General features: G+C 32.7%; 1 protein-coding gene across 6 annotated transcripts in view; it reads left to right on the top strand.

Moving 5' to 3' along the window:
* The window catches only part of LOC149555741 (alpha-mannosidase-like), a 317,266-nt gene extending 304,270 nt beyond the window's left edge, over positions 1-12,996 (top strand). For all 6 annotated transcript variants that reach the window (XM_089829886.1, XM_089829889.1, XM_089829888.1 and 3 more), the window contains 2 exons: positions 12,439-12,507; positions 12,587-12,996. In XM_089829886.1, coding sequence (XP_089686012.1) covers positions 12,439-12,507; positions 12,587-12,775 — 258 coding nt within the window. In that variant the 3' untranslated portion in view covers positions 12,776-12,996. The remainder of the gene's footprint in view (positions 1-12,438; positions 12,508-12,586) is intronic.
* The last annotated feature ends 448 nt before the right edge of the window (positions 12,997-13,444 follow it).

Below are 13,444 nucleotides of genomic sequence, written 5' to 3' on the forward strand. Positions count from 1 at the left end.
ATTGGGATATAAGTTGTAATCATCTTTCACCAAAGCCAAAAGCCTTCAACACTCTTAGGAGGAAACTCCATTCCACTCTATCATAAGCTTTTACAATATCCACCTTCATCACAAAGCCCCGAGAATTAGAGGAGGCCATAGAATTAATTTTTTTGTGCACGACAATAATGGAATTCTAGATTTGCCTCCCCAAGACAAAACCATTTTGTTTCTTTGAAATCAAATTAGGGAGAATCTTCAAAATTCTTGAAGTAAAAACTTTAGTTATAATTTTATATATCTAGTTACAAAGAGTAGTCGATCTAAAGTGCTTCGGGGAATCCACACCCACCTTCTTAGGAATCAGGCATAAAAAAGTGGAGTCTATCTCCTTAAGCATTCTTCTAGCCCCAAAAAACTCCTTCACTACATTACAAACATCTCTACCAACCACATCCTCGAGAAATTGGAAGAAAAACATTGGAAAACCATCTAGGCCAAGTGATTCGTCCCCTTCAAAAGACATAATCGCCTTGTGGATTTCATCCTTAGAGGGAATGATAGTCAACATTCTATTATGCACTTTAGAAATAATCTGTAGAATAAACTCAAGCAAGTCTCCCTGTCCATCCATATCAATTTTCTGATCTGATGAAAGAAAGGAGAAAAAAAGAGACCAGTTCACGAGCAATCTCATTTTCATTAGTGATATCTTTCTGCCCCACCTTCAGCCTAGAGATGTAGTTAGCTTCTCTATGCTTCAGAGTAGTTAAGTGGAAGTATTTAGAGTTTTTGTCTCCTTCCTTCAGCCAAATGGCCCTAGACCTTTGCCTCCAAAAAGTTTCTTCGTTGGATACAATATCATGATAATTGACTAGCTTTTACTTTTCTTCCACTAAAAGCTCCTTCGAGTAGCCCTCCACTCCTTCACCTTATCTTTAATATACCTTAATTTTTTGGCTACTTGAAAAAGGGCCATCCCATCCACTTTAATATTCCACCATCCTTTAAACACCTAACAAAAATTTGGATGCTAAGCCCACATTTTCTCAAATCTAAAGGGGAAATTATTTTTAGCTTTAATTGAATCAGCCACAAACACCAAAGGAAAGTGATCGAATGCAACCATGGGATTAAAGGGTAAAGATAAAATGAAATATTGGGCTCAATCAAGGGAAATTAGGACCCTATCGAACCAAGCTTGAATATAATTTCCCCCTACTCTCTGATTGCTCCATGTAAAATTGATATCTTGGAGATCCAAATCCATCAAGTCTTCCCCGTTGATAAAGTCCATTAAATCCATTCTCCCTTCCAAGTGACTTGGATTACCTCCCATTTTTTCATGCTCATAAGAGAAACATTGAAATCCCCCATCATAATCCAACTACCATTATAATCTTTACTTTTAAGATTAGATAATTTGTCTGAAAACCTTTTCCTTGCACTCTTGGCTTTTGGGATATAAATATTAACGAGATTCTAGCTAGTTCCCAATTTTAAATACTAAATCTTGATTTGTATAAAGTTCTTATTAGAATCAACAAGATGGCTGGAGATAACAGATTGATTCCAAATATCAGAGCACCTCCTGACGCACCTTCAGAGCTACTGGCCAACAAACCACAGTTTTTAAAAGATAAACTTTTCCACTTTTTCTTTTTCCACTTTGGTTTCTTGAATCACGAGGATATTTGGTTTATGATAAAAAACTAAAGTATTGACCACATCCATCTTATGGAGACTCTAGTTTGTAAACTCCAAATTAGTAGCTTGCTTCCCATCTGCTATATTCTGCAAACTCTCCATTTCCCTCTTGTTCTTAAGACTCTTTCTTCCTACTTTTCCTAGAAATTCTACATCCTCCTTCACTATAGTAGAGGTCAACTCCATTTTCTTCCTCCTAGTAGAAACTATGGACAATGAAATTGAAGAAAAACCTTCATTTTCAATTTTCTTCCTTATTCTTCTCTTCTATTTTTTTCTTCTTTAACAAATTTTTGTTCCTCTTGCTTTAGAAAACATTCGATATTAGTCTTAGGAGCCGTATCAATTGAAAAACTATCATCAAGGTGACCTTTTAAGATTGGCAGGTTACCCTCTTCAAGAGAATCCTATATACAATTTTCCAAGATCTTGTCTAGATCATCGTTATCCACCTCCTGAATTTCTGCTTTTTTAATGTTTTCTTTCATTCCATTATCTTCCTTCCTCTCATTCTTGTTTTGGGATAAATAGTCAGGTCAGTCCCCTTCATCTTCATTCACTCCTCCTTTATTAATCCTTTCTTTTCTAATATTTCCTTGAGTATCCTTATCAAGGGTGATAGCTTCTCCCAATGGAGCCTTAAGTTTCCACACCAATTTCTAAGATTTCTTCTTTTTCAAGACCACTATTTTAGTAATTTTAGGTTTCTTAGTGTAATTTTTGGCCCAGTGACCCAATTTATTACAAAAGAAACATGCATTCGGAAGATCTTCAAATTCAACCTCTTGTATCCATTTACCCAGTTTAGAAAAAATATCCACTTGATGGGGTAAATCCTTAAGTTGAGACACTTTCATATAGATGTTGGCATATAGAAGTCTCAACCTAGCAGCTATCATATTGTCAATAGAAATGAGTTCTCCAAAGGATCCAACAATCCCTTTAAAGATATCTTCATGCCAAAACTCCTAAGGGAGTCCTAGCAACTAAACCCACACATGCGTAGTAAGGAAGAAAGCATTAGACAAGTCCAGGTTTGGTTCTCATTTCTTAATCATGAGGGAGCTTCTTTGAAAATAGCATGGACCCCCACATAACAACATGTTCATGTCCCCCTTACAAGCGAAGATAAAGGAAAAGAAATATTTAGACATAGCCGCAATATCTATTTGACCTTGGGGGGCCTATTTTCTCTTCACCATATTCCTTAAAGAATCAATATCTGGTCGCCCCCCAAAAATTTACCAACAAGGGTAAAAATTTACAAAAGCTATAGAATGATCAACAATAGGGTCTGACACAAAGATTTGGAACTCACCTTTCTCCTGACAAGATTTTGAAACAAAGGGGGAAAGATGACTTACATGTTGACCTTTTACCAAAAAGCAAAGACCAAATTCTACCTCCAACATCTTTTGCTTGACCATTCTGACCAAAATCACATGGAGCGTCGAAGTCCTAGTTACCCTCATGTGAATGAACATCCCCTCTAGACTTCTCAAATGGGACCCAAACAAACCCAAGATCAAAAGTAGGAATAATATAGTTCTGATGGTCAACACCTTTCTGCACCTCCTAAGAGCTCTCCACTAAATTGTTGTCCTTATCCTCATCCTTTTCCTCTTGGATTCCTTCCAAGTTGCAGATCAAATCTCCATTATCATTACCTGCAACCACATTCTTACCCAAAACCTCCATTCAAAAATTAGTGTCTATGAAAAGTTTCCACTAAATCTAAATGAAATTTATTCAACACTTCTAAATGGTAACTTTTTTGTTGCTTGTGTTACCTCTCAAAAATAATATTTGATAATTTGTCTATAAAAAATTATTAATTTAGATTCTTGGAGGGGGACTAGATAAAAATAAATTATAGAAAATATAAATATGTTTCTTTTATCTTTGTCTATGAATTGAAAAGACATTTTTTAAAATCAAAATTGAATTTCTATCTAAAGTTTAGTAATACTCTATTAGAAGGCTACTGTGTAAACCTTCATGATATCTTATAACTCTATGACATTGAAAAATATATAACATATATGTTTGCTTCATCCCTTTTGATTAAATAGTGTGGTCTTAGTTGACTAGTTTTGCTAGATTTTTCTACTAAACTTTGGTACCATGTATGATCCCATGTAATGTTAAATCAATTCCAAAGGATATTATTCAATATTGGCCTACTCTTTGACCTCTTCCCTAATCTTCTACACCCAATCACTATAACCTTTTAAATCTGTATTTCCTTGTGCAACCTTGTGTTCTTCTAATTCTATACTCACACACTCTTTTCTTTTCCCTTTATGCCCATCAATACCTATGTTCCAACCACTGCACTTGGTTGAAATTTCACTTTGTATCCACCCAATCTTCTAACTTGTGTTTACCAATATGATAGCCCTAGTTCCTCTTTATACTCCAACATTGCCTCCCTGTCTTATCAATGTAGAAAAATGAGTTATAAAAACAATATATCACAACAACATAAGAGAAGAATAACTACTACTATAGATTGGAGGAGAAGACATTTTTTATTGAATGGTGTGAGCAATTATGTTGGCTCTATTTATAGAAGGCATTTGCAATTTCTAGAATTTGAAGTGATAAGACTAAATTGAATTCTATACTAACAAAATCTACACATGGATAGTTACATGAGAAGATGGAGATATAGTCCACCAATTTATTAGGAAATGTGTGTATTTAGTTTGTAACTAATAGCTATTTTAGTGGAGTCAATGGCTACTACTGCAATCCAACTACAAATATGGACAATAGAGAATCAGCTTATGAACTAATTTCCTCACATCTAGAACATTCTAGACAATCTTATTCTTCCTAACACCCCCCTTAAGATTGGCTAGAAGAATACACAAGAGGAGGATAACATTATATTGCTATCCTCCCTTAATGATCACCTCAATCATGCCCAACATATCTCGTAACTTCAAAATTTTAGCTTCAAGCATACTCTTCATAAATATATTAGTTGTTTGATCTTCACTTGGACAAAATTGGAGGTTAACAATATTTTCTTAAACACGATCCCTGATATAGTGAACATCAATCTCAATGTGCTTTACGTTAGCATGAAAAAAATCTTATTTGCAATGTGTATAGTACTTTGATTGTCACAATACAAAGTTGTAGCCAAAATTTGTGCAAAGCCAAGCTCAAATAAAAGATGTCAAATCCAAACTACATCTTTTCCTGCTTCCTTTGCAGCTCTATATTTTGCTTCACATGAAGATAGTGATGTAGTTGCTTTTTTTTCTACTACTCCATCTAATTGGAGCTGATCCAAGCTGAAAAACATAGCCTCTAGTATCTTTTTTTGTCATTAATATCACCACCCCAATTTTGATTTGTAAAGCTAATCAAAGAAGTTGAGCACTTGTTGCTATAATGTATGCCATAATAAATGGTTCCACAAATATATCACAAAATCATCTTTGCAGACATCGTATGACTTTCTTTGGGTTCCTGCATAAATATGGATACCATATTTACTAGAAATCAAATATCTAGTCTAGAATGAGTTAGATAAACCAAGCTACCAACAAGTTGTCTATATAATGTATGATCTACTTTCTTGGAGCTACATTCCTTTGTTAGCTTAACTCCAGATTGGAAAGAAGTAGGAGTTGGATTGCATTCCAACATTTTATATTTCTTTAAAAATTCCAACGCATATTTTGTTTGAGATAAACAATCGATCATGAAGCATATTGACTTGTAAGCCAAGAAAATATCTTAGTTCACCCAAAGCACTCATAAATAATGTCCCTTTGAGATTTGATTTTAAGTCATTGATTGGCCCACTATTTGGTCCAGCTATGTGTAGATCATCTACATAAAATGCAACTGTGATAATTTCATTTTGTACATTCATCACATAAAGATTTGGGTCTGATTTACAATTTTTAAACCCACGAAATTGAAAATACCTATAAATCTTCTCATTACATGCTCTTGGTGCTTGCTTAAGTCCATAAAGTGACTTATTTAATTTGTAAACATATTTAGGATGTAGTTGATATACAAAACCTAAGGGTTGATCCATATATATTACTCCATATAAGTCTCCATTTAAGAAAGCATTTTTGACATCCATTCAATAGACATGCCAACCAAGACTTACAAGAAAAGATAGAATAACTCTAACTATATTCATTTCAATGTTAGATGAAAATGTTTCTTCATAATCAACACCCTCTTTTTGATTATATCCTTTAGCAACCACTCTAGCCTTGATTTTTTCTATATTGTCATTTGATCTAAATTTTGTTTTGTAAACCCACTTGTAGCCAATAACATTCTTACCTCTTGGTTAGGGTACAAGTTCCTAAGTTTTATTTTCCAATAATGCATTATATTCTTCCTTCATGGCTTTCTCCCATTCTTTGTTTCCTCTAGCTTCATTTGATTTTGGGTTATTTAGTTATAATGCTTTGGCCATGAGAGCAAAAAAACTCCTTCCTTGGATCTTTGAGCCTTGCCCATAGATTTCTTCAATACTCCTTGTCTTTTGTCTAGCTGTAACACCATATTCTTCATCAACACTACCTGTAGATAATGGTTGATCACAAGAATTAGTTGTTTCATTAGTATCGACAATGCATTCTTCATCCTCATCAATATAGTATTCACTTCTTTCTATAACCTAAAAAGGATTTATTGTTGTGAAAGGAGAGGAGGTGGTTGCAAGTTGTGAATATGTCCAAGTCTAGCATGCCAAAGTTTTTACATATAATCAGCTTGTCAATATAAGCACAAGAGTGTAAATTCATCATCATCAAATCCCAAAAATTTAAACAAACTCTCTTCATGATCAACTGTACCAATAGCAATTATATTTCTTGGGTCTTTTTTATCTCTAATAATAACTTGATTAGTAGTTACAACAAAATCATATCCAGCTTGAACTATTTTGTATACTGAAATAAGATTCACCCCTAATCCTTCAACCAACAAAACATTTTTTAAAGACCCATTTATTACATTAACAGTTCCTTTCCCTAGAACCAAAGGTTTCATTCGATTTCCAATAGTAATTTCTTGATCTAAATTCTTTCTTCATGAAAATCAATAATTAAAGATCTATCTCTAGTCATGTGAAATGATGCCCCTGAACCTAAAATCCGCCCTTTAATAGAATCTAAAGCAAAGTAACCCCCCTTAATATTACATTTAATTTCAGGTCTAGCAATTACCTCCTTACCCTCCTTGTCTTCTCTTGCCTTTTTTGGGAGATGGTTGCAAATTTGTGTCCATCCTTCTTTCTGTCCCTAAACCTTTCTTGTTTCGCCTTGAAGTGTTGCCTTTCATTGTACTTCCTATACAAAAAAAAATTCTCCATATGATTTTCACCATCACAATGCCTGCAAATAATGGGTTTTCTTCCAGCTTATTTTTCTGCACCATCATTTTTAGAAAAATGGTTAGAACCTTTGAATTGTTTTGAAATTTACTACATCTTTTCCAATTCTTCTTTCCATCATTTCTAAAGAATTTACTTTTAGTTGCATATACATGATTTTTCTTAATATATCATTCTTTAATAAGTAGGTCTTCTTCATCTAAAACATACTTAAAAAATTGATCAAACATTTGTTTTGGAGCATTAGGACTTAGTTGAATAACCCTTTTCCTTTATTCCTTAAATACCTTGTACAACTGAGGGAGCTTACTTTAAACCATTGCAATCAACTGAAAATTGTTTTTTGCATACTCAACACCTACTTTCTTCAATTTAGATTTTAAAAAAGTAAATTCATTGAAATAATCCATCATTTTTTCAAAACGAGATGGATCTAACTTCACTAATCTTTCTTCTATACTAAATGTGCTAGCAATATTTGCATCTTTATAATCTTTCTCTAAATTCCCCCATAGCTCTATAAGATTATCAACATTAACAAACCTTCTATTGAGATTGGGGCTTAAAAGCTTTACTAATAATACCTCTAGCTTGCTCCAACTTGTTGTTCATAAACTTTTTTCCTCTATTAGTTTGGGGTTTTTTAATCCCCCTACTCATAATTCTCTATAAAACCATTTCCCTTAAAGCATTCTTGACTGCAATCTTCCAATCTACAAAACCACTTCAATCAAATATAAGCAGCACCTTATTTGTAGAGCCCGTGTTATCCACAATTTAAAAAAAAAAAAAAAATAGTACTCCAATATAGAAGCCATGTAAACAAATAACTTAAGAAATCTATTTCTAACTAAACCTTTGCTTTGATACCATGTAGAATAATGAAATATAAAACAATATATCACATCAACATAAGAGAAAAATAATTGCTACAACAGATTGGAGGAGAAGAAATTTTTATTGAATGCTGTGAGCAATTACATTGCCTCTATTTCTAGAGGGCATTGACAACTTCTACAATCTAAAGTGATAAGACTGAATTTAATTCTATCCTAACTGACTCTACACATGGATGGTTGCATGAGAAGATGGAGATATAATCTACCAATTTATTAGGAAATGTGTGGAATTAGGTTGTAACTAATAGCTATTTTAGTGAAGTCAACAACTATTACTCTAGTCCAACCGTAGATGTGGACAATGGAGAATTAGTTTAGGAATTAATCTTCTCCCATCTAGGATATTCTAGTCAATGTTATTCTTCCTATCAATCAATGCGGTCCCTTATTCTTCATATTGTATTTGTGTTAATGGATGAAATGATTGAAAGCTTTTAATAGTGTTTATGATGTTTAAATAACTTATGGAATTTACTGATAGCCAACAAATAGAAAGTAAGGTAAGTCAAAAAAATATAGAGCTCCCATCTTTAACAAAATCTTTTTTATCTTACTCCACCTTGAATTTTTTGATGTTTATCTTAGTTAGAAAAAATGTAAGCCTTATTATATTTTCTTGGAACAACTTACAAAAATGTACGCATTTAGTGTATCAATGCCAAATTGATGAAATTGCATACCTACCAATTTCATTTTATTAATAGCCTTTACAAATCCTTTTGGCCTGTACCTAATTCAACACTTCTTTGAGGCATGTTGTCAAACAATTCATACACCATGTTTGTGTTTTTAGATTCTACAAAACTCTAGATGTTGATGCTCTGTTCTCTAGCACTCTTTCTAGCATAGACAAGAAAATCGCTTTCCAAATGCCTTTTCTTGAAAATTCTAATTCATATTCACTAATTTCAGTGGGGACTCAATGAAAAACAATGTGTCATGCATTTTCTTTGATGGAAATCCATACTCTATTCCAAAACTCCTAGGCAAGATTACAAAGGTTGATGAGATTTTGTTTACACCAACCATCTACAATTGCTTAAAATGATGATGAAACTTTGAACCATTTTATAATTTCACTTTCACCTTCAATAGTTATTGTCAAAATTTGCAAGTTGATGATAGATGCTTGGAGCACAAGAGCTCTTAAATATTTTTTGTCGATGCAAAATATTATAGATTATAGATGCTCTTGCATCACAACTTTAAATAACTTTAAATCAATCTAATTTTGTAGATATACAATTATTTTTGATTAAGTGAAAACCAAGTTTTAAAAGGAGTTGAAACCCTTAGATTTTACTAGGATTGTGAACCCACAACACACCATTTCCAAAGTATATAATCAAGGAAAAGAAACAACCCAAGCACTAGTAAAATAACTAATGCCGAGAAAACTTCAATACAACCACAAGAAGACAATGCTAACCACGAACACAAAAGATAGCCATAACAAACCAAGATGGTAGCACCAACAAGGTTACAACCTCAACTAATAGTTTTACAATCAAGGGCGAAGAGAGAAATAGTGATGCAAAAACATCCTAGGTATAAGGATAATCTTGTATCACCCACAAATATAATCTAGTTTTTCATTAAGGGCTATCTCAATGTAGAGTTGCTATTTTTGGAAGATTACTATTTTTAGTAAGTTTTTCATTGTATCTCAAAATGTTTTAATTTCTTCCCTAGAAGTCTAGTTTTGAAGATATTAAAAAATTTGTATTGGTGGTAGGGTAAACAAAATTGAGGTTAATTTTGAAGGCTTTAGAATCTTTGAAAAAGGGGTTAAACATTGGTAGGAGTAGCACTTTGTGACTCAAGCTTGTAGAGCACTTTTCATTGTTTTCAAAATGGGATTGAGTCAAATGGTGGTGAGTTGTGCTCTCTAAAAGTTGCACTACCTAAAATAGAAAAAATAAATTTTCTCATAATGTCATTTGAGTTTCAAAAATTGTATGGGCCTATTCCAATGTGATAAAATATAAAAATAATATCTTAGGGATAATCAACCTCAAAGTTTACGGTTAAGTTTTCTAAATCCTTCTTGGGGGTTTGAAAAATATTACCTATGTAATAAGGATACTTAGGGTTATCTAGGATAGTTTTGGGAAATGTAATTGGTGGCTATGGCTTGGAAATTTTTTTTAAAAAATGTTTGTGTGGTTGTGCATGTCATATTTATAAAAATTGTAATTCTATTTCATCAAAGATAATAGAAATCAAGCTTCTTGTTCTTCCAATTCATTGTTATTTCTATATTTTTTAATAAGGGTTGTACCCTTGATCAAATTAGTTCCCTCAATTGATCGACAAGGATATTCCTAGCTTCTTCACCTAAGACAAAATCTTTAAACACCAAAAAGCTATCCCAAACCTTAACCCAAAATAACCACGAACAATGTTGGCTCGTTGAAAACTATTAGCATCCACTAAGGGAAGAGAATCCAAGAAAATTAAAAAGTACTCAAAAACATGGGGATTTTGAAAGGCCCCCTAACCTTCAAAATATGAGGTTTTAACAAGCTTCCCTAGCCTAAGTCTTCAGCCCAACACAAGGACTTAAGTGAATCTATCCTAGCACCTCCAAACAAAAATAGGTTTAGTAGATTGAACACAAGAAATGAGTCAAGCATTAGCTACACAACTTGGGGAATCAAAACGTTCCCCAAACCAATAGAAGAATCCTTAAAGACTTGTTCTTTGAACAACTTAGAAAATAGTTATCTTTAACATGTTACATGGGGTTTTAAAGGGCTCCCAAAACTGGCAATGTCATTGTGGAAATGGGATTCACAACAACCACCTATTCGAAATACAATAGAGAAAGTAAACTTTGAGAGGGGGGCATGAATCAGTCCTTCAAAACTTTAACCATAAAATCATTCACCACACATCCATCTCACAATTTGCATGTAAACTGAAATAGCTACCTAAACATATTCATCCATAGCATGAAAGAAAATAACACTCAACACATATATGACATAAGATATTTGGTTACCCAGAAACCCTCCAATGAGAAGGTAAAACTAGGTTGGGATGACACCCACAAATCTTCACTATTGCAGTAATAAAGTGTATCCAATGAAGGCTACAATGTTTGATCATAAACTATGATCTATCAACTAAAAGGTTTGCCCTGTTAAAGGCTTACAAGATTGTTAGATCTTACCCTATTAAAAGATTTCAGCACCTTGTTAGAAGCGTGCTTGGGTAAAGGATTTACGACAACCTGTTAGGACTACTCTATTAAGAGATTTAACTAATTCACCTACGGTTAGCACTATATTCCTAGATAACAGATCACCTCTTTCCTGATGTGTACTTGATCCTCTCTGATTAGATGTGTTACTTTTGTCCTCTAACTCCTTTCCTCTGTTCTCCTTTAATTGATTCTACAATGTATCTCAATTCACAACTCATTAGCCACCATGAATGCTCTATTTGTGCATGCAAACTTCTCTCTCTGGTCCTTCCACAATCTTTCTTTTAGTGTTTGTCCTCCATATGAAGTTTTAGTTGACTTAGGGTTAGGTATGAATCAACAATTGTGATTCACCCATTTTGCCACTTAAAACATCTCTTCAACTGATTGGTTTCATGTACTACATAGGGATGCTCAATATAGATTCATCCTTATTATCTAGAATCACAAAACAATCCTTAAGTCTGCTAAAAAATAGTTTACATAGAACTTTGTGAAATTACAAACAAATATGTCCAAAAATGTTTACTCAACACTTGAAGTCTCTGAAGCTCGGCATCCACTATATCTTCAATGTTGTAACTTAGTCTCTAAATGACTCGACATCCATTGATCATTTGGCATCAACTATCTCCTCGACATTTGAGTAACTCAGCACTTACTAGTTCCTTGGCACATACTATCTAACCACTTATGCTTGACATACATTACTTGTTCAACATGAACTAAGCAAATGACTTAAGTGTATTGTCACTCATATGTCAAAACCAGTCTGAGATTAAGACCACCCACAATCCAACTCAAGAATATGATCATAAAATCACTATTTGAAGCAACGGGGTTTTGAAAGGCTCCCTAAACCATCTTCCTGGGGTCTTGAGAGGTTCCCCTATCCTAGAATATGTAGAGAAAAGCTAGGGTCTAAGAGCTTTCTCTAACACCAATATCTAAATAGAGAAAAAAGGTCTTGATTAACACCCAATACAAAGGATCTCTCAAAGGGGTAATTTGATTAGATTGTCTATTCACTAGGCTAATTCACTTCTGAAGGTTTTTTAATTATCAATTTTATATGCATAAAAGTGTTTATGTTTCATAAACTTCCCTATTAATGAATTTTAATTTGATGAAAATTATTCAAGTAAATTTTATGTGTGTTACACTTTAATGTATAATTCTATCTTTAATAAATTTTAGCACTTCGAAGGAAAATTAGATATTGTAAGATTAACTTTACTAACAATTAAACATCTATGAAAAAATAGGCAAGTGAAGATGCACTATATTCACAAGTTGCAAAAGTGGAGCTCAAAAAGGTCTTTTCAACCAAAAAGGTAAAATTACAATATTTATTTAGATTTCTTTCTTAATTTTTATTGAGTTATTCATTGACTAGATGCTCAATAACTATAGATATTAAGAATCAAGGAGATGAGTCTATCAGCAAATCAAGAGAAGTCAAACATGAAAAGATTAAGCTGGAAAGTAATGCATGATGATATCACAGAAGTTAGGAGTCCAAGAGGTGGTCCTATAGATAGTGATGACATGGTTATAGAGTTGGGTCCAATGGAAATACGCACTTTTATCTTGGGATTCTAGTAACTAGTTGGTTCTCTTATTGTTTGGTTTCAAGTAGATTAACTTGTACTTTAATTATAAACTACTTTCTTCTAGGAGTATGTAATCAAAAGGTCTCAAAGATATTTTACCTTTTAATATTATCCAAACGTTGGGATTAACTTTATTCAATCAACGAAGCTTGAAAGAGAGTTCATTTTCATATTGAAAGCAATTTGAATATAATATCATATTGTCTAACCTATGACAACTTGACTCTATACTGACTGTTCTATATATTTTTATTTTTATATAATTTCTTGTGTTTATGCAATACAATCTCAAGTATTTTGACTAATAATTAGGAGAGTCCTTATATTATGGGAAATAAGACTACACTCATAACAAATATTTTAATCAAAATAAATAATTAGTTTCTATTATATTACAATAGCAAAGTTTTACATTTTTAAGTTAATTATAGATGAAAAGGCAAAGTTTGTTAAATATACATTGAAAAGACTCTAGATATTAATTATGAAAGCATTTTATGTTTCCTTCATAGTTTAAATGCATACTAATAGACTTTATTCTTTTCTTTTAAAATTGTGCTATTTTCTTATAAACCTCTATTATTTCAAAATATATATTAAAATTACTATTGTTAAAAAATAATAAGATAATTATTGAAAACAATGAAAACCAATTGTA

The sequence above is a fragment of the Cupressus sempervirens genome, chromosome 5 (assembly GCF_028749045.1).
Source record: "Cupressus sempervirens isolate cs-2001-9-10 chromosome 5, ASM2874904v1, whole genome shotgun sequence".
In the NCBI taxonomy this organism is placed as follows: domain Eukaryota; kingdom Viridiplantae; phylum Streptophyta; class Pinopsida; order Cupressales; family Cupressaceae; genus Cupressus; species Cupressus sempervirens.